The following is a 21,369-nucleotide window of genomic DNA, read 5'->3' as shown; positions in this document are numbered from 1 at the left end:
TCCTGCCTCAGCCTCCCGAGTAGCTGGGACAGGCGTGTGCCACCATGTCCAGCTAATTTTTGTATTTTTAGTAGAGATGGGGTTTCACCATGTTGACCAGGATGGTCTAGATCTCCTGACCTTCTGATCCACCCACCTCGGCCTCCCAAAGTGCTGGGATTATAGGTGTGAGCCACCGCATCCGGCCTGGCCTATTGTTATATTTAATAAATAAATATTTTAAAAATTCTCCAGGGCTAACTTCTAAATTAGTAAATACTGACAGATAAAAATCCACATAAACACCGATAGGTCACTGGGTAGGGAAAAAAGAAAAACAAAACAAGAAGAAAAAATAACTTAAAAAAATCAACAATAAACAAAAGCTCTTTGGGATCCTCAGTATTTTAATACTGAAAGGAGGTCCTGGCCACACACGGTGGCTCACGCCTGTAATATCAGCACTTTGGGAGGCTGAGGTGGGTGGATCACGAGGTCAGGAGTTGGAGACCAGCCTGGCCAAGCTGGTGAAACCCCATCTCTACTAAAAATACAAAAATTAGCCAGGGATGGTGGCGGGCACCTATAATCCCAGCTACCCAGGAGGCTGAGGCAGAAGAATTGCTTGGACCTGGAAGGTGGAGGTTGCAGTGAGATCATGCCACTGCACTCCAGCCTGGGTGGCAAAGCAAGACTCCTCCTCAAAGAAAAGAAAAAAAGAAAGGAGGTTCTGAGAGCACAATGTTTGAGAATGGCCATAATAAGCTCTTGAGCAGAATGTTCTAAGATTCCACTTACCTATGATATTGTAATTTTTAAAGGAAATGTTTTGATAACTTGTACAAATGACAGTAACATTTAAAAAGCAATTGTGAAGCTCCACTGAGTGGCTGTGTGTGCATCACAGCAGGCTTCTCGAGAAGCACTGCCTCATTCCTTACTGTTCTTTGGATTCTAACCCTGCTTTACAGATGAGGAAACTCATATAAAGTAACTTACCTCTGCTACTCAAGTTCAAAGCTTGGTCAGGCTGGCCTGAACCCAAAGCCAAGGCACATTTTACTACTGAAAAACATTTACTATGACACTTACATCCTACCTAATGCTTATCAAGCAAGATAGCCTCAAAACCCCCATCTTTTTCAGAAGATGGAGAGTAGAGAATTTTAAAAGGAAGTTCACAATACACCCCTCATTGGGCTTTGGAGCTGTAACTTGGAACCCACTCTCTGTATCACACTCTCACAAGTGCTGGGACACTATTAAATCACAGAGGACCCCAGGGGCAGAGACAACACCAGCAGAGCGTATCCGGTGGCAAACAGTGACCAGCCCCAGAAAGTAATTTGTTGTAGGGAATTTACCCAAGCCCCAGCGCAATGCTATTAACTTTTTTCATAATGCTTTTCAGAAATTCTAACCCAACCTGAATTCTATTAGCTCAAATCCCAAATTAACAGAATCTAAATTGAGTTCTTACTGAAACCTGACTCCACTCGAGTGACCAGGGTAGAATTCCCAACCCATCGCTAAATCCGTCGGCACATACCAGTCCTGTCCGTTTCCACACACGTGACATATAGATACATTTGTATGTGTGACACGGTTTTAGATTGTCTTTAGTCATGATGTATTTTCAGATTGTTTTATCTGTAGTGAAAAAGTTTAGATCAAACTCCCCACTACTAGCCAATACATTGCATTTGTCATTAAACTGAACAGGCGCATTTTGGAGTATGAGAGAGACAGCGCATCTGCATACAAGACCACCCACGAGTGCCCACATGTGCAGTCTAACTTGATGCTGGTTATTATGATAGTTGCAGATGACTAAAAATGTAACTTCCTTACCAAACAGGGCGCATGCTGGCAATAACTGAGTCACCTAAAAACTAGCTGGGACATAAACTGCTAAAACGAGGGTCTTAGACATTTGCCTGACTTTTATACATATTTTTTCAACAAAAAGAAAAGGGGATACAGTTTCCTGGCGGAAAACTAGCCAGGGCCCAACTCCTAAAGCACACAGCCTTGTGTCCTCAATTCAAGGAATATTTACCACTGCTATGAAAAAGAGCAGGAAAGCAAGCTAACAGATTACAAAAATATAAAGTTGAATTTATTGTCTTTATTTGCTTTACATAAAGTACTTTATTGTAAATATGTCATTAAATTATGACAAAGGAAAATGTAATTTCAGGTTTGGCAAAACCAATTTTTTTTCTTTTTCTTTTTTTTTGAGACAGAGTCTTGCTCTGTCACTCGGGCTGGAGTGCAGTGGTGCAATCTCAGCTCACTGCAACCTCCACCTCCCAGGTTCAAGCAATTCTCCTGCCTCAGCCTCCCAAGTAGCTGGGATTACAGGGCTCTACCACCATGCTCAGCTAATTTTTTATATTTTTAGTAGAGAAGGGGTTTAACCATGCTGGCCAGGCTGATCTCAAACTCCTGACCTTGTGATCTGCCCACCTTGGCCTCCCAAAGTGCTGGGATTACAGGCATGAGCCACCGCACCCAGCCCGAATGTTTGCTTTTTGATACCTCTTTCACTTTTAATCACCCCTATAATAAAAGCATTCATCCTTGGAAAGAGAATTTCTCAGGAATGGCAAGCATCTTGCAATAGAACTCCGGGGTTCTCTGCTGAACATCAGCATCTTGTATAAATGCCCGCCAAGCACTAACATGAGCAAACTAAAATAAAGGATGTCACAAGCATTGATAAGAGCCATCGGAGAGATTATTTAGGGTATGTGTCCTTCACCTCAAGCCTGTGCCTCAGCCCAGGAGATGGACACCAGTTCCCTCCAGAGATGCTGGCTCTGAGCAGCTGGGAGACTGCCGCATGTATCATCTGCTGGGGCAGGAGGACCAACGGATGGGAGGCCTGAAGGAGGAACACATCTCTCTCTTTGTCCCCCTGATGACACCCCCAGCCCAGCACATGCCTCCCACTTGCTGCTGATGACATTGCAGCTGAGATGGGCAGACTGGGCCCAGTTTCCACAGCTGGCACAGCTCAGCCTTAAGGCGCCAACCTCTCTCTCTGCAGCTGGGCCATGCCAGGTGTCCTCATGCTGCCAGCCTATGCTGGGAGAGCCTCCTACCATGTGGCCCCATGCTAGTAAACTGCAAGCACCCCTCCAATGAAGTGAGGTGACATGGAGAAATGGGCCGTGTGTGCACCGGCACAGAAGGTCTAGAGCTATAAGAGCCCCACCCCCATGCAATCTGTGTGCAAGTGCTTAGCACATGGGGATGTGCTTTTCTGGAGAAGGTCATTTAGTAGCAGTTTCAGGAAACACGCTTGGGGCAATTAGGTCCTGGTTGAGGACTTGTGTCCCGGGACTTAGCACCTGGGCTGGTCCCACATGAGACCCCCATGTGAGTCAAAGCTGGTCTGGCTTTGCTGTCCCTACCTTTGAACCCAGGCATCAGGGCTAACACTGGCTTCATGGAGGGCTACAGACTTGTACTCAGGGGCCACAGCACTCATGTGTGCTGGATTTCCACATGATGACAGTAGCCACAGTCAAGGGAGCATGGGTGTGGGGCCCTGAGGGGCAGGTGGCATTTGTGGGGCCAAGTCCACCCCGATTCACAGAGAAGCAACAGGAGCTCCCAGGCCCTCCTATGCATAACACACATATGAGAATACCAAGGGTGGAACAGAAGGAAATGTTTAAAAAAATATGCAGCTGTGCAAGAGCACAGCAGAAAGCTTCAGCTGCATAGTCCCTTTTCACATTTAGATTCCACTCGCAGTTTATTCAGGGTGAGGTGACAGGGCAAGCCACCATATCAGGAAAAATGAAACTTCCCTGCCTAGGACTCTGAGTTCAACTCTCCAAACACCACCGCTTCCCTCTGAGGCTCCTGTGAGTCCCTTGTGCCAAGCCACAGACTTGTCTCCTATGAAGATGACCCACGAACATCCAAGCATAAAGGATGCCCAATATGCAGAAGACCATTGGGAAATAGTAGGAGTAAGAGCATCTGAACAGATCAAATCATCCAAGTGTCTATTAAATTCTCTGTGGAGCTGTTCATGTGAGCTCTCAAGGGGACAAGCCATTAACACGTGGGGGAGGGGCTGTTCTCCAAATCCCAGCTGATAACCACAGAGAAACTGCTGTTAAGTGTGGAAGGCAGGCCCAGCCTTTGACACAACCTGCCATCTCATGCAGACAGAGGCTCTGAGTTATTATCAGGAACACCCTCCAGCCACACAGAAGCCACCCCATGGAGTTTTTCCAACCAGCTTTCTGCTGGAGGTTGTGTCCCCCTGTGACCCACCTCTCCGTGGCGCCCTGTGCAGAGGTGGCCCGTGCACGCCGCAGCTCCTCTTCCAGGCGCTCCTGCTCCTCCTCCAGCCGGGCCACATCTCCCTCGGAGCGCCGCTGTGCGATGATGAGCTGAAGCTCCTGCAGCAGGGCCTCCTTCTCCTTGACAAGCTGCAGCCGGTCCCTGTCAGCCTCGGCTGTGCCTGGCCACGACTCATTGTCAAGCCGGGCCAGCTGCTGCTGGATGTTGGAGACTCTGCAAGAGAGACAGGGAGAGAACAAGGACATTGTGGGCTGAAAATGCCATCTTTACACCTCCATGTCTCACACATTCTGTAACATAAGTAGTGAAAATTAGTGAAATGATTGCACTGAGAGACCTTTACATTCAAGAGGATTTGGAAACAATGGGTCCTAAAAAATGGTGCAGAATTCCTTTACTGAAGCTCCCTTAGCCTGAGATTCAAGATGACAATAACTCCATCATACTGGTTCCAAAGAACTGACAAAAAGGCCAGCAGCCCTCAACATGCCCATGCTCTGGGTGGCTCAGACTCCTGATTTCCTACATGAAACTGCCCCAGAGCAAGAGGGAGTCTGCTTGTTTCTCCTGCTCATCCTCATCAGTAGCTAAACAGCATGTTGGACCCCCAAAAATGCTGCCAGTCTCCCGCCTCCTCAGCTGTGCCTAACCATGGACAGCCACCTTAGCAAAATAATGAAAGAGAAATGCACTCATCACCTGGCTCCAGAAAGGAAAACCTTTGAAGCCTCATGCTCCATGTCTTCTGGTTCTGTGTGCTTCCTGCACCAGAGCCCCTGGCCACACATGAATTCAAAACACCTTGCAGAGAGCAAGTGGGCACTCGACAAAAGCTGAGTGCATTGAACAGTGAACAAACACGCCTGTAAATATATGAGAGGACAAGAGGCAGCCCTGTGAGTGTGGTTGCTGGCAAGAGATGATGTGGGTGGATGCAAAGAGCCACTATCCTCAAGGTGGAAAAACAGAGGCTCCTATCAGTTTCCACACCTTGAAATTTCCAAGTGCTTGCTTGGCAAACAGACCACATTACTTTTTGTGTCATGAGGTGCTGCTGAATGCACATTAAGTGAAACAGATGTGGCCTGTATTTCTAAAGCATCCTTTAAAAATAAGACTAGAAAGTAAGGTTAAAGATGAGGGATATCTGTTTCTAGGGAGAAACTAGAAATGCCAAACTCAACCTGAACCCCGTGCTGTGGAGGACACAGTTTGGCACACTTGCCCAAAAACAAAATCCAAACCGTTCTCTGAGATCACAAAGAGCTGTGAGAACAGGGACGCGGCAGGCACACACAGCCCTATATCCTCCAAGAAAGATGCAGGGCAGAGGTGCTCCTGAGACTGCCTCGTCCTGTGCCCATGGTACATGGCACTAATCACAGCTGGCTTCCTCCCTACTGGGTCTAGACCTCAGAATCTTCCTCTACACTATGAGCCATGTGGATATCCCCAATTGACTAGTACTGCCACACATGTTAAAACCTGCTGCCCAGCCCTGTGCCAAGTCAGGCTCCACCTAAACTAGGCACGAGCACGAGCATATGGATTCATGAGGATCGGGTGTGACTCCCTCTCTATGCACCAAACCAATCTGAAAGCCCCCAGTTATGGAAAGAAATGGAATACAAGTTATAGTTTAAATGTATGCATTTTACTCAAGTTCACTTCTCCAACAAGGTAAAGAAACTAGTTGAATGTCAGTAGCTTTATTAGACGAGTTATTTTCTAACTTAAAACTAATTTCCGGAAAATGTGTTCGAAGATGGTGCCAAACCATGTCACCAGAAAAACTAATGACAGAGGCAGCTGAACAGGGCTAGGAATCCAACTGGACTTAAGCGTCCACCTATGCCTAATTAGTGTAATTAAAATTTATGGCAGTCATATACCCAAAGCCCAAGGAAAATACACTCCAAGCAAACCCACAAGTAAGTCAGTGCCAAATCAGACATTCTACCCAATGACATTTCTGGAACATTCTACAGTAAACCAAGAGAAGAAACAAATATAAAAGATGAAGACCAATGAGCAAATCTGCATCTTCATACTTTTTTTCATTTCCATTTATTTGACACACAGTAAAGTCTACCTGAGCCCCCGCTAAAGTTCACCCGATCATTTTGTCCTCATACTAATTATCATACATATAACACAAACAGATGTATTTTACAAAGCACTCCTTTTGAGTTTTCTGAGCCTTAAATATGAAGAGATCAAGATTCCATTTGAGTCTGCCAGCTCTAGGTTAGCTGCTGGCCTACAAGGATTCAGGCTGTTGAAGGTGGCAGAAGATCCAATTCCAGATAATCACACCCTTTCCAGGAAAATCTCAAGTAATATGCACTATCAGAAAAAAAAGAATGAGGAAGAAAAATGAATTATAGGAGGGAGGAGAGGCAAAGGGCAAGTTTCAAAAGACCTGTCTGCTGCAGGCATAAAGAAACAGAACAGCAGCCCAAATTAAACCATGTCCTGTCACTTCCCACAGCTGGCAGGAAAAATATGCAAGGACATATGGCAAGGGATGACCTTTCCAGCAGCAACAAAGTCTGAATGAGGCTGACTTCTTGCAACCCATCTGGAAATGTTGTTTGGGCTGTGCTGAACACTAGGCAAACATTTCTGTGCCTAAGAATTATGGGGCTTGAATAATATAATTTCAAAACAATGCAAACAATCTTGTTTTCATTTCAGAGCTATACATGAATCTAGAAGAAACTGGTATATATTAGAAAGTGCAATTTCTTTCTTTGTCCCCATGTTCTAGTTATGAACATTTGGGGACTGCTTCAGCAAGGTCGAGAGAGGCACGTCTGTCTGTCTGTACTGGAAGCCAAAAGTACTAGGATTCCTTCAACAATCCATTGTTCTTATGTTCCCACAGGACAGACAAGATGGCACTGCCTTTAATACCCTATGCCTTGTCTACCTTGCCATGGGCCGGAAACGAACCATCTGCAGGGAGTATCTTTAGTATGTTAGGTTTACTTGAAGAAGCAGACTTCCTGCCTAAGGCTAAACACAGATGTACTGAGTTTCAATGCACCTTCTTCTACTTCCACGCCAAACAGCTGATCCACTGGTTGGAGCCTCGCTCCTGTAAGTGCTGTTGTTCCAATTTTGGATATAAAAGGAAAAACAATTTCCAGAAAGGCTTTTCTTTGAAATATCATCTCAGTGACATTAAATACATGGAAGCAGAGCAAGGTCATGGTTAAAGTTTGCAAACAAAACTTTCCCAAGTTTATTTGTAAAGAGAACTAATAGCAGCTTAAAATTAGAGAGAATTTTTTTTTCTATGAGTCAACTACATTCTTCAGTGATTCTTATTTTTGATAGGTAATACATTTTATGACCTATATAAAATCTCTCCAAAATGCTTTTAAAAGCCTTAAAATATATGTCTCCACGTCCTGATAGTGAAGAAAGCAAATGTTCAATCAAGCATGCAGGTTTCTTATTTATTACAGGATTCCTGAATTCTATTCCCTGAGCAGGCCTAATGTAGACAAACGTAAAATATGAATCATTTTTCCCTTATGATTTTTGCCCAAACACCTTTTCTGTTACAACACAGGCACTGTTAAACCAGGAACGGGGTCTGCGTTTCTGCCGCAGAAATGACCTAGACTCTCACAATCCACAAGGAAATCTTAAATACGATTTGCATGTTTATAGGGAAAAATGCACTTTTAATAATACAAAGTATTGAGGCATATCACGAATAATCCCCAATTATTTGAATTTGTACCAAAAATCTGCAGTCTACAGTATCATTTCTCATGTTCCTAAAATCCCACTGCTTTCTGGAATAGCAAGCAGAACTCCAGGCAGCCCACGGTCCTAGCCCATGGTGAAGAGTCGTGAGGGATCCCAATGGCACATTCCAGAACGTGGTGTCAGCTCAGAGCCTCATGCCTTCAGATTGCAATTATGGCTACAGGTTTGATACCTCTTACATTGTCTCTTAGTTTTCTTATTGTAAATACCCATTTAAATAAAAAGCAAAGGTTAAAGAAAACATCAGCTGAGATCTAAGGCAGACGAACAAGGACATCACTTCAGCTGACTGAACTAAGTATTGATAAACCAGTGTCCATTCTACTCAACTCTTAATGTCAGAAGTTTGAGAAGTCTGAATCTAGAATATGTCGGATAACAAAGGTCTACTAATACACCAATATCTCACCTTGTCCTCAACTTCCCAACCCTGACATCTTCTCCCTTTGCAACAGACAGATCTTCAGAGTGCAACTGCATCAAATAAAAAGCAGCAAGTCTACAGGCTTCTTCACATTGACCCGAATGTGTAAGACAGAGCCGCAGTGACAAAGATGCTTTTCCTTATTTCTCACAATTGTACCCCACCCCTAAAACCCAGATATGAAGTTGTTTGAGAAATAAAGAAAAAATTCAAGTGACTGATCAAATTCAACTGGAATCATAACACTACACTGATCCCCAACAACTGATGAATAGCAGGACTGATCCTGGCAACAAAAACCAAGAGGCAGAGAAACTGGATGGACCGAATGTTTTGTTCCTATCTGGATTGAGAGTGTTTCTATGGCAACAGCTACAGTTTGTCCACAGTCCTGGAACAAGTGCTCTTAAGTTAAAAATAAGAAGCCATCTGCGTCACCAGGATTACTTCAAGAAGACTTGCTCTTTCTTTCAACTTCACTTTTAAAATTTCTACAATGTTTAAATGAATGATGTGAAAATACTCCTATTGTTAGGTCTGCCTTGGGAATCTGAAGAGGTATTCCTGAAGGCAAAGGTGCAAGCAGTCCTTTTGGTACATTTCACAGGGCCCACAGTTAAAAATACAAAACTGGTCATCATGATAGGATCATTTGACCAGAGAATTCTCTAGAAATCACATCTCCACTCAGATTTATGAATTCAACTTACACAAACTTCCTTTAAATCTGAATATATATGAAATCCAGCTGGGGGGTTGGCTCATGCCTGTAGTTCCCAGCACTTTGGGAGGCTGAGGCAGGTGGATTTGAGGTCAGGAGTTCAGATCAGCCTTGGCCAACATGGTGAAACTCTATCTCTACTAAAAATCCAAAAATTAGCCAGGTATAGTGGTACATGCCTATAATCCCAGCTAGTCAGAAGGCTGAGGCACAAGAATCACTTGAACCCAGGAGGTGGAGGTTGCACTGAGTCAAGATCACGCCACTGCACTCCAGCACAGAGTGAGACCCTGTCTCAAAAATAAAATAAAATAAATCTGAATATACATGAAATCCCTCATTGTCCAGAACTCAGCATTTTTGACAATTTCCCACATCTTAAAAACAATCTCAAATATATGTGTGCAAGGAAAGACCTCCAGAATGCATAAGGCATAAAGTTCTCCACTGTTTAGAAGTAGCAAACCACAGAAGGTTCTGCAGAGGACAGGCATGATGGCTCACTTTGTGTGTCAACTTGCCTGGCCTAAGGCATGCCCGGATAGCTGGTAAAACATTATCTCTGAGTGTGTCTGGAAAGGAGTTTCTGGAAGAGATAAGCATGTGAATCAGTGGACTGGGCAAAGAAGAACCACCCTCACCACCTCACAGGTGGGCACCATCCAATTCATTGAGGGACTGAATAGAGCAAAAGGGTAGAGGAAGGGTAAATTCTCTCTCTCTTATTGAGCTGGGACATCCACCTTCTGCCCTCAGACACCAAAGCTCCTTGTTCTCAGGCCTTCAGACTCTGGGACTTATACCAGGACCACCCACCCACCCCACTCCACCCCTAACCCCCCAGTTCTTGGGCCTTCAGACTTGGACTGAATTACACCACTGGCTTTCCTGGGTCTCCAGCTTGTAGATGGTAGGACTTCCTGGCCTCCATAATTGCGTGAACCAATTCCTATAACAAACCAATCTCTCTCCTTTCTCCTCCTACCCCCACTCTTATTGGTTCTGTTTCTCTGTAGAACCCTAATGCAGTAGGGAAGCTAAGCCTGCAGGGTGAAATGATTTCAGAAATGAGAGCTGGGAGATTAATGGCCAAGGGCAAAGTAGCAGAACAAAAGGACAACACTGAATAGTGGCACTAATATAATAGAAGTCCTCCTGAGTAGGAAGAAAGGGCACATGCTGTCCATTAGGCTCAGAATGAGGGAGCAGGGAAGAACACATTATTCTTTGCTACCATTGCCACTAAAAGCAACACGTTCTTTTTCATGCTTTGGTGGGTTGATGGAAGTACATGATGCCTTCCTGCTCATAGCACACCACTTCTCCAGGGACGCTCACAGGGATATCAAGGACACTGTGTCCCAGCCTGATCAAGGGGGCTGAGTAAAGAGACCAAGGACAGGACCTCAAAGCTGCCATGCTTTGACTGTGGTACTCAGCACCTGGCTCCTGGAACGTTAATGTTTGTTCTACAACACTGAGTTCTTGCCAGAGAACCACTTGCCACTACTCTCTCCCCAAGTCTATATTGTTCTCCTCACGTGCCTCATTTAGAGGCAGTCTAACAGAAAACTCACAAAAAGCACTTGTAATGAAATTACTGATCTGGTGCCAGAGACCTGATGACATCAACCTTCCTAGCCTTCCATCTGTCTATGGGGATGGGGCAGAGGGGAGCTAATACTGTCCTGACAATGCTACAAGCTATGTAAAGTCTAGGGCCTCACCTGGGCTGCTGAGGGTCCTGTGACCTACAGCTGAGTAGTTCACATGGTAGGCATGCACTTACTGGTCAAGCCTTTACTATAGGAACCCATGTGGAATGACCGGAGGCAGAAATGATCACTTCAAGGGGACTGGAGACGTGCACCCTCCATCAGGGAACCAGAGCCAGAGGGAGCTACAATCAATGACTCAGCGAACTGCCATCTTCGCTGCAGACTCCACTGACAAGAACGCATCAAGAACTTTTCTAAGCAGCTTCAAGTCCACTGAAAACACCAAACTCATTGTGAAAACCAAGATCTGCCTTTGAAACAACCCTCCACTTTACCGTGAGCCTCTGGAAACCCTGTTCCAGGCCATCCTCCTCCTTTAATTCCAGGGAGAGCAGCATCTCTGTCGCACTTCCCTGGCCAGTCCAATTTAAGAAAGGGGGTGTGCTGACAGCATGAATTGAGGACTGTCAGCTTGGTATTTTGCCAAGTAAAGATTTTGGAAAAACCAATGAACATCAACTATCATCATTAGTTTATAAGAGAAAGATGTTTTAACAGAAAAAACATATAATACACATATTAAATATGTTTTATATAATATATAAAAACATATATGTATTGAATATATTAAATATATTTAAATATATATAATATATATTAAATATATATTACATGTATGTACATATGTCTCCGAATGAGAAAGTTCTTTGAATGGAAAGCAGCTAGTGGGCTTTGGGAAAACCTGCTGCTGGCCCACCTTTTCCCCATGCACTGTGGGCCAGGGACATCTCAGGCTGGGCTTGGGATGCAGAGGCCTGCCTGTCGGCCAATGGCACCCCTTCCTTTCCATTCCTTTGCAGCCACTGGGCCCGTGGAGACAAGTGTCTTCTCAGGTGTACTTCCTCTTCTTGTTTCCTCCAGCACCAGCCATCGTCTCTTGGACCTTTTACCACACCCTCTGGCCAGTCTCATCCTTGCCAGGCCTTTGATTGGACTTCCTCAGGCTCAGTCCTGGCATCTCCTCCTTTCTCCCCGTGTTCCATCTCCCAAGGCGAGCTCTGCTGCTGGGTGACTTCATCTCTATGCCATCTGGGTTCCTCCAATGGCCCTCCTCCACATACCACCATCTATGGCTCATACTTAACTTTTCCAACTCAAAGGTGCCCAGCAATTCTGATGCCTCTTCAGGGCATCGTGGCCCCCATGCCATGGCCTGCCTCCCTGCTCACACATCCTTGGTTCTACCCTGGCTTGCCTTTGCCTTGCAATTCCAGGCCAGTCAGCTGCTGCAGACTGACACCTGACCCCCACTCCTACTTGAGAAAGCCCATCCCCAATGGATGGGCAACTGGAACCCCAGCACTCCTTCAGGGCCCAGCTTCAATGCCATTTTCTCCACCTCCAAGGAGAGAATTGATTATGGAGTTCAAAGGCTAGTAGTAGCCCTTTCAAATGTCCATGAAGGCCAAGAACTGTGAGCTAGCTTAGTGTGTTGACGTGTCACACCTTAAACATAGTCCTTGAAAGGGAGAGACCATTCCCTGTCTACCTTCAATCCCTAAATGCGCACATTTCTTAAAGCCCTTTCCCTTCTCAAGTCAAGGCAAGAGACCCCAAGGTTCACACCTGGGTGGACAGAAGGGACCCAGGAGCAGAGCAGTTGGCCTGGAGCTGACCTGGCCCCGGGACTGCCCTGGCTCGCCCAGACCTGGGGCAAAGGCCAAATAGCAAATGCAACCACATAGGACCCTCATTTACTCATTCAATAAATATTCACTGAGTATGTAGCTGCTGGGCTTACAGCAATGACATACACTCCCTGCATTCATGTGGGTTATTTACATTTTCACAGGGAGAGACAGGCAATAAGAAAGTAAACACCGCTTAAGTAATAACATTTGCTCAGCAAATCGAGGGGAGAGGGGTGAGAACAGGGTGGTGCCATTTTCTTCAGGATGGTCAAGGAAACCTCTCTAACAAGGTGATCAAAAGGAGAGCAGAGGTCATGTGACAACCTGGGGAAAAGCCACCTCATTTCAGGCCAAGGGCACTGTATGGGTTTGCTCTTTTCTGCCCCAAATTGCCATAAACTTAATGGCTCAAAGCAACATCTATTATTCCCTTACTGTTCTGGAGGGCAGAAGTCGAAAACGTGTCTACAGGGCTGTGTTCCTTCTGGAGGCTCCAGGGGAGAATCTGTTTCTGTGCACCTTCCAGCTTCCAAGGGCTGCCCATGCTCCCTGGCTCCTGGCTCCACACTATTCTGACATCTGCTTCCAACCTCGCATCTCCCTCTCTGCTGTTGATCGTGCTGTCTCTCTTTTATGAGGACCCTTGTGATGACACTGGGCCCTCCTGCATCATCCAGGCTTATTCCCCCATGATCTCAGGATCCCTAATCTAATGACATCTGCGAAGTCCCTTTTGCCACAGAAAGCCACATCTTCATAGGCTCTGGAGATCAGGATGTAGACACCTTGAGGGGTCGTCATTCTGCCAGCTGCAGATGCTAGGTCAAGAGTTGGCTCAGTGTGGAGGACGCCCAGTGGGAGGCCCGAGAGGCTGCCCAGTGCAGGCATGCTGGCACGTCTGAGGAACACTGAGGGGCCGATATGGCTGGAACAGGGTGAGTGAGGCATGGGCATCGGGCTGATGCCTGTGAGTCAGCAGGTAACCTGCTCGTGTAAGCCCCTCGTTGTTCATGCATCATGAAGATTCAGGAGCAAGACAGGAAGAGGCCCCAGGGCAAGGTTTCTGGCCCTTGGCACTGCAGCCATGCTGGGTCAGGTAAGTCCTTGCTGCAGGGGCCATCCTGTGCACTACAGGAGGTCAAGTGGCCTCCCTGGCCAGTGCCCACTAGATGCCAGCAGCACCTGCCCCAGAGTTGGGACACCTAAACACATCTGCAGACACTGCTGGAAGTCTCCTGGAGGGTTAAGGCCTCCCTCCCTGTGTGGAGCACCACCTCACTAGCAGGAAAAGGACAGGCAGCATCCATGCAAGCCCACCCAGGTGGAGATGAAAAGACATCTCTGAGTTTTAAACATTCCAACACAGTGCACAGAGGCGTTTCTGAGATGTCCCTCCTGCCACTGGAAGGTTGAACCTTCCCCTGTAGCTGCAGTGCATTTCCTAACAAGGTTCTGGGCATCTTGAAATAATATGGTCTTTTATTCAAAAGAACTGATGAAGTACTGTGCCTGCCCCTTGAAATTTTCTTAAATACTTGACTTTTCACCCAAACGTATTATCCCAACATTTAGGTTACTCACCGTATACTGGCACCATCTCTAGAAAACAAAGAAATCACTTGCTATGTTTGGTAAATGTCACAGCCAAACACCTAACAATCACATTCCTAAGTGTAGCAGCGATCTATTTGCTGCGTTTAATCCAGCACAGCAAATTCCAGCACCCACACTCTGCGGCTCCACCAGAAACAGGCGAGAGCGGAGGAATATATTCAGAAGCAGAAGAGACAATCGTGCCTTACAAACTCTGGCAGGCTAAAGAGAAGGAATGCATGATAAATGAAGAATGCCACCACAGAGATGATCGGTATTGGCAAATAAACTTGGCACTGTTCTGTGGGGAAATTTAAAGCCCACCATGAGTCCATCCTAAAAAGCCAAGAGGCACTGGTTAGAAAACCTCCTAGAAAACAGACGGCCCATGTCCGTTTCAGTTGGCCCTGGAGCACTGAATCATATGATGGGCTTTTGTTGCTATTTTTACAGTTTTAAAAAAGCCAACAAAGTAGCTTTCCAGACATCCATGAATGGTACAGTGTGCTGAGCAGGCCCAACTGTTTAGCTTCCAGAAAGAACCCCTCACCCCACCCGACATCCTGCTCTCCCCACCCCGCAAGATAATATTTCATTTGTGACTCAAGAAACTTTTTTAAAAAGATATGCTTCATACTTTTCTGAAGCACTTATTTGGAAATAATTGGGTTTTAAGACTCCTTCCGGAAGACACAAATGAGAGAAAGTCTCTAAAAATACAAAAGCCAGAGAGGATAAGAATATTGAAAACAGGAGCTCTGCCCAGGCGAGGAGACACACAGTGCCCTGAAATGCTGCACATGCGAGGGTCTGGAAGCCTCTCGGCTTTCTCCATGTCCAAGGGTGAAGACTGGGAGGGAAGGAGGCAGGGAGGGAAGTGAGGAAAGAGAAACACAAGTGCACAAACTGGGTCAAGCCGCAATTTGCAAGAGGCTAATGGTTTATGACATATGACAACATAAACAGATTGAAATCAATTGGGTACTGCTCATCTGTTGACCTAATGCTTATTGAACGTCTTATAACAAGATACATGGCTTTGCCCATTAGTCTATAGAGTCAGAAGCCACAGACATGAAATATCAAGTGGTTTCACTTACGATACTCTCTGGAATTGATTGTCGGTCTGTTGGAAGGAGGGAAGGGAAGGAAGGTAGAGGTTCTGAACTACCAGGGATGATAGCACCAAAAAAGTTTCTATTCTTATGGAATCAAGTCTGCCTGTTTGCAATATTGTGAATTTCACATTTTAAATGCACTTGAAATTTTGTCATATGTGTGCATTAAGCTACATGTTAATGAAGATCCTTGACTTGGTATTCTATCAGATGGTGTTGTCCCATCAGATGCGGGCAGTCACCCACCGGAACTCTGCCATGCCTCCTTCCATGGGAGAAAGTAAGCAAGCAGAAGGTGAGGTTGGAAAAATGCGCTTCTTACCTCTTTCTGGCTTCTTCATACTGCCAATTAAGTCTGACTCGGTCTACAAGTCTTGTTTTATCATCAAAGACAAACTTTCCGAAATAGAAGAGAGAGAGAAAAAAGAAAGGAAACACATATTAAAAACATATTTCCAAATTAGCAACTTCACTTAAACTTTTGGCAACAACAAGAAATACTCTTCATCTCTTTCACTTTCAATTTATGCAAGGTCTGCAAGGAAACACTGAATAACCCTCTGTGGCCGCCTCTGGCTGGGGGAGGGGGCAGGGAGAGGGGAAGACTCTTTTTGCCTAAACTGGTAGGATTTTTTTTTTTTTACAGCAGCAGCATATCTATTCTGTAATTCCAAACAACCACCACAAATTAAGTTTTAAAAGAAGTAGGAAATTACTTAGTAAAAGTTGATACAGGCTGGGTGTGGTGGCTCAAACCTATAATCCCAGAACTCTGGAAGGCAGAGGTGGGTGGATTGTGAGGTCAAGAGATCGAAACCATCCAGGCCAACATGGTGAAACCCCTTCTCTACTAAAAATACAAAAAATTAGCCAGGTGTGGTGGCACATGCCTGTAGCCCCAGCTACTCAGGAGGCTGAGGCAGGAGAATTGCTTGAACCCAGGAAGGGGAGGTTGCTGTGAGCCGAGATCACGCCACTGCACTCCAGCCTAGTGACAGAGGAAGACTCCATCTCAAAAAGAAAAAAAAAAAGTTGATACGAAGGCAAAAACCAGTCACCCCATTTTGTGCAGGAATTCTCTAATTCCTCAGTAAACGTAAAATAATGATGTTCTATTCAGAAGCCCCGCGGTCTGAGGAACTGGACTAGTTATGTGAGGTCCGGGCTGGTGGATGCCTTCTGATGCCACAAGGCATGTAAAAGAACGAAGGACAAAAGGAAAGCCAGCAAGGTCTCAAAAAGCCAGAGCTCAGGGAGTACCACAATAGAGTTAGCCTTTACATGCAGTGCTCTGTGGCGAGGAGATGTACTTAAATATTTTCATACCAATTATATGGAAGGCGACAAAATCCTACACAAAACAAAAAAGACATGCATGGGAAGTAACTGTACTACAATTTGGTTAATCCTTTCCTCATTCCTGCAAATATTCATATAACTCTAGTTTCAATAAATTGGCTCCATCTGTTGTCTGACCTTACTAGACCACATACTATGACCACCAAGTCTTTATGTTTTTGAAATAACTTCCTATCAACAAGTATCTGAAAATATTTAACTTGAATGATTAGCAATGAATTTATCGATACTAGTTTTGATCTATTGATGGAAAATTCCTTTGCAAATTTATTGCCTTGAATGACAAGATGAAAAAGTGCCTTATAAGGGAATGAGCATTCTCCAACCAGAGTTGACAGTTGTTCATGGTTTCTTTTTTTGAATCAGGGTCTCTCACTGTTGTCTAGGCTAGAGTACACCATGGCAATCACAGCTCACTGCAGCCTCGACCCCTTGGGCTCAAGTGATCCTCCCGCCTCAGCCTCCTAAGTAGCTGGGACTACAAGCATGAGCCACCATGCCTGCCTAATTTTTGGCAGGGTTTCACTATGTTGCCCAAGCTGGTCTTTAACTCATGGGCTCAAGCAATCTGGTCACCTCAGCCTCCCAAAGTGCTAGGATTACACGTGAGCCACCATGCCTGGCCACAATTATACATGTTTAAATGGCCTCATCGAATGCTCCTCTCTGGCTTCCTCAGTATAAATATATTAAAGTGGTAGTGCCACAGCTCCAAAAAATGTCCACAGTGGAGATGGAGCTACTTGCCATTTCAGTCCCCTATTTATTAGTGACCTCATAATCAACTCTTCATCAAGATCAATAAACATCATCTCTCAAACCTCTTCTCAAAGCTGTATGCACCTCTCTCTAAGCTTTGATTCTGTAGTTGTCTTTGACAATTAAATGTACATTTTAGTGAAAAGAAAAGACAGCCAAATGGATCCAAGAGACTCCTGCTTCACGGTTCCTATGCAGCCCTATGGCATGTGCAACCCTGTGGTTGCAAATATCCAATCTCAAAAAGCACATCTGATATAGAGCAATACCCACCCCACAAAGCAAACTCAACACAAGCACAAGTGAGGTAGGCAGACTTCTAAGATGGCCCCCAGTGACCTCCACCTCCTGGGATTCTCCCCATGTGAAATTACCTCCCCTTGAGAGTGGCCTGGGTCTATAACTTGACTCTAACCACTAGAACAGAGCAAAAGTGATAGGAAGTCATTTCTGTGAATAAGTTACAAAAGACTTTGACATCCGTTGTGCTAGCAGACTCTCTCCGCTGGCACACTTTGATGAAGCAGGCTGCCATGCTGGAGCAGCCCATGTAGCAAGAGACTGAAGCCCTCAGTCCAGCAACCTGTGAGGACAATCACCTGCCAACAATCACATGAGCTTAAGAGTGGCTCCTCCCCCAGGTGAGCTTTTGGATGAGACGGTAGCCCTGGCTGACACCTTGAATGCTGGTTCCTGAGAGAACCTGGAGCAGAAGACCCAGCCCAGTCTCCTGGACCATATCAAGCATGAGAGAATAAAGGAGTGTTGCTGTAAGAGGCTAGGTTTTGGGGAAATCTGTTATGCAGCAATGGTTAGCTAATACAATCATAGCCTTTTGATCAATTTTTCTATAATAACATGATGTGGTAGAAAGTACAGGGGTTTAGGGATGAGAAATGTTTCAAACTCAGACCTGCCTCTCCTTGGCTATAAGACCTTAGGTAACCTGGCATCTCAGTCTCCTGCACATCAAACAGGACCAGAACAATTACTTAAACTGAGATAACAGCTATGAAACTGCTGACCCAGGGTCAGCCCCAGTAAACTGCAGGGGCTCATCAATAGTGAGCAATGACTACTCAAGCAGCAGAGCCAGCCACCACTCCTCACCTGACATTTTTAGAAGGGCTCACCTAAATCACTGGAGAACCTTCTATCTTAACTGTTTCTCTCAAACTAAATTCTAATTCTAATCTTACAATAAGCAGCAACGATTATTCACTAGTTCAATGAGTCTGGTATTTGTTTCCTTGTCTCACTCCAAAATCTTTAGGCAAAAATGCCAAACATTTTTGAATTACAGATTCTTCTCGGTGTATTAATAGATGGTGACCATATTCCCTCATCCAAAGAAGATGCCTACTCAAAAATGGCCAAGTGTACTTTTGAAACAATGCAGGCAAATTTGAAAACAGGACTGTTCCAGGACACCCAAGACATGAAGAGCTGTGATTTCCTACCTTACACTCCCCTCAAAGAGGCACTATTGGCCAAGATTTCAAATATTAATTAGTTATTTAAACCCCAGCGTTTTCCATCAATTGTTTCTTTCTCCTTTTGTTTCTTGTCTTTTATTTGTTTAATTTCAGGAGATGGTACTGTGCATTCCAGTGACACGTCAAACTTCACTCAATGGTATTACAATAGTAGTGCCTTTGAATATCCACCACCCTGCTTCGAAGGGTGATTTTTCCTTTGTTTTTGTGGCTAACTCAAGACTTGACCAATTAACAAAGAGGCATTATGACATTCTTCCAAGTTTCAAACAAAATGGCTTTTAATTCAATTCAATTTCCTGACATTCTTTTAGAAGAGTAAGAAACAGCAATAAAGTAACACCCAAGGTGGCACAGCTATAAAGTCTTTGGAAATCAGCGGTCTAAGGCAGGAATCAGTAACTGTGGCCCTGGAGCCAAATCCTGCCCACTGGCTGCTCTGTAAATGAACATTTGGCCAGCTTGAGGCCCCAACCTTACATGCCTGCAAGGCATCTCTGTGACGGCTGCCTGTACACTACAGTGACAGGGTGGGGTAGTTCCAGCAGAACTACCTGCAAAGCCTAAAATACTGACTATATTTACTATCTGGCCCTTCACAGAATAAGTGTGGGGACCCATGCTCTCAAAAGTCGTATGTCTGTCAAAAGAACAGTGAAACTCAACTCTCACAAGGAGTCTGTCATTTTTAAGAGTCCAAATCATAAGAGCAGCGGTATAAGCAATTCAATTGTATTGTGAGACACAGTATTTTTTCTTCAAACTTAACGGCACAAAAGTGAAGACATTTCTTAAGTGAACGAGGAAAATTACACTAAACCAGTGACGGCAACACTAATGCAGCCCTCCCCTCTCCCGACGCATTTCTTCCCCTGATGTGCAGATACCTCCCCGATGATATCGGTCTGGGAGCCAGCATCGCAGAACTGCTGGGGTACACCAGCATCGCCAGGCATGCCTGCGTGGTGAGGGAAGTCTGCGAGAGAGTCGGTGACGGAGCAGCTGTTCTTGAAGCTATCGGTCAGCTTGGCCAGGCTCTGGAACAGAATGAGATGAGCTCTTTAAACCAAGACAGTGATGTTTCTCTTCCCTCCAGAAGTGGTCTTCTCAATTATGTTTTAGGTCTGCTGCTTTATATATTACTCAACAGTTGCCTCACCCCACCCCATGCTCGTTAGATTTCACATAAATGCCCTTCATCACATGTGCCTCTAATAAACTTCTTAGTCATTTAAATCACATCGCAACTAAGTCCCTCTGGCAGCATGTGAATCAAATAGTGGACATTATGGTACCATTTGTACTGGTTCTTAAACCTTCATGTTTCCCAAAGAAAAATTTAAGTATTTCTATCCAAGATGTAAATGAGTCTGACAGAGATAAATGCTGCCTTGAGCTTGTAATAGGGGAACCACAGGGAAGGGGGAAACAGCTCCCAGGCAATGCTTACGTATTTCTTTTCAGTTCATTGAGTTGCTGTTTTAGCTTACATATTTTTTATAAACCTGCTTTTTCAGTGATAATTCTACATGGTCGAAAGTAATCTCATATGTATGTTGGTTTCCCAAAAATTAGAGTAAGTATGCATTCTGGCACATGAAATCTCTGTGTGTGACAGTTTTAAGCAGAAATAAAAAAATCCCATTTTTTTTTTTTTTTGAGAGAGGGTCTCATTCTGTCACCCAGGCTGGAGTGCAGTGACACAATCATAGCTCACTGTAGCCAAGACCTCCCAGGCTCAAGTGATTCTCCCACTTCAGCCTCCTGAGTACCTGGGACTATAGGTACGCCATCATACCCAGCTAAACTTTTGTTTGTTTGTTTGTTTTTGTAGAGACCAGGTCTCACTATATTGCCCAGGCTGTTCTCAAAGTTCTGGGCTCAAGCAATCCTCCTGCCTCAGCCTCCCAAAGTGCTGGGATTACAAGCATGAGCCATAGTGTCCAGCCAGAAATCAGATTTTTGACCATTTCTTTTAGACTTCTGAATATATTCACTTTCAGCAGATTTGCCATAGACACCAGAAACGAAAATGCCCAAGTGCAGTAGAACTCACGAAACTGGCTTGAGATGGAGATAAAGCCTTCTTGGGAAGGGCCAATAGAGTTAAGTTCACATAAGAAAGGCAAAACAACTTATTTAATTTGGATAGAAGAGGACTCTGCCCATGCCTCTTCCTGGAGCTTCTCAGAGTCTGAGAAGCTATGGAGAACTCAAAGAAGGTGCCTGGGTCTGAAGCTCCTTCCAGAAATTCTACCTCTTGCCTCTACGGTGGGTACTCAAGCAACGCAAATGAGTGGCTGGCCCTGGTGCTGCACACATGGCTCAGACAGGCCAAGGCAGGCAGCCCTGCTTGGCCTTATGGCGTAAAGCCTTTGTGTCTCTGCCATGGAATGCAACCA

General features: G+C 45.0%; 1 protein-coding gene across 2 annotated transcripts in view; it reads right to left on the bottom strand.

Annotated features, from left to right (window-relative positions):
* WWC3 (WWC family member 3) overlaps positions 1-21,369 on the bottom strand; it is a 131,421-nt gene that overhangs the window by 30,803 nt on the left and 79,249 nt on the right. For both annotated transcript variants that reach the window (XM_035289509.3, XM_035289510.3), the window contains exons 7-9: positions 19,855-20,004; positions 15,676-15,749; positions 4,276-4,518 (exon numbers count right to left, since the gene is read on the bottom strand). In XM_035289509.3, the coding sequence (XP_035145400.1) occupies positions 4,276-4,518; positions 15,676-15,749; positions 19,855-20,004 (467 nt within the window). The remainder of the gene's footprint in view (positions 1-4,275; positions 4,519-15,675; positions 15,750-19,854; positions 20,005-21,369) is intronic.

This window comes from Callithrix jacchus, chromosome X (assembly GCF_049354715.1).
Source record: "Callithrix jacchus isolate 240 chromosome X, calJac240_pri, whole genome shotgun sequence".
Classification (NCBI taxonomy): Eukaryota; Metazoa; Chordata; class Mammalia; order Primates; family Cebidae; genus Callithrix; species Callithrix jacchus.
Note: the sequence above shows the minus strand (reverse complement) of the source record. Positions and strands in the feature narration are given on the sequence as shown.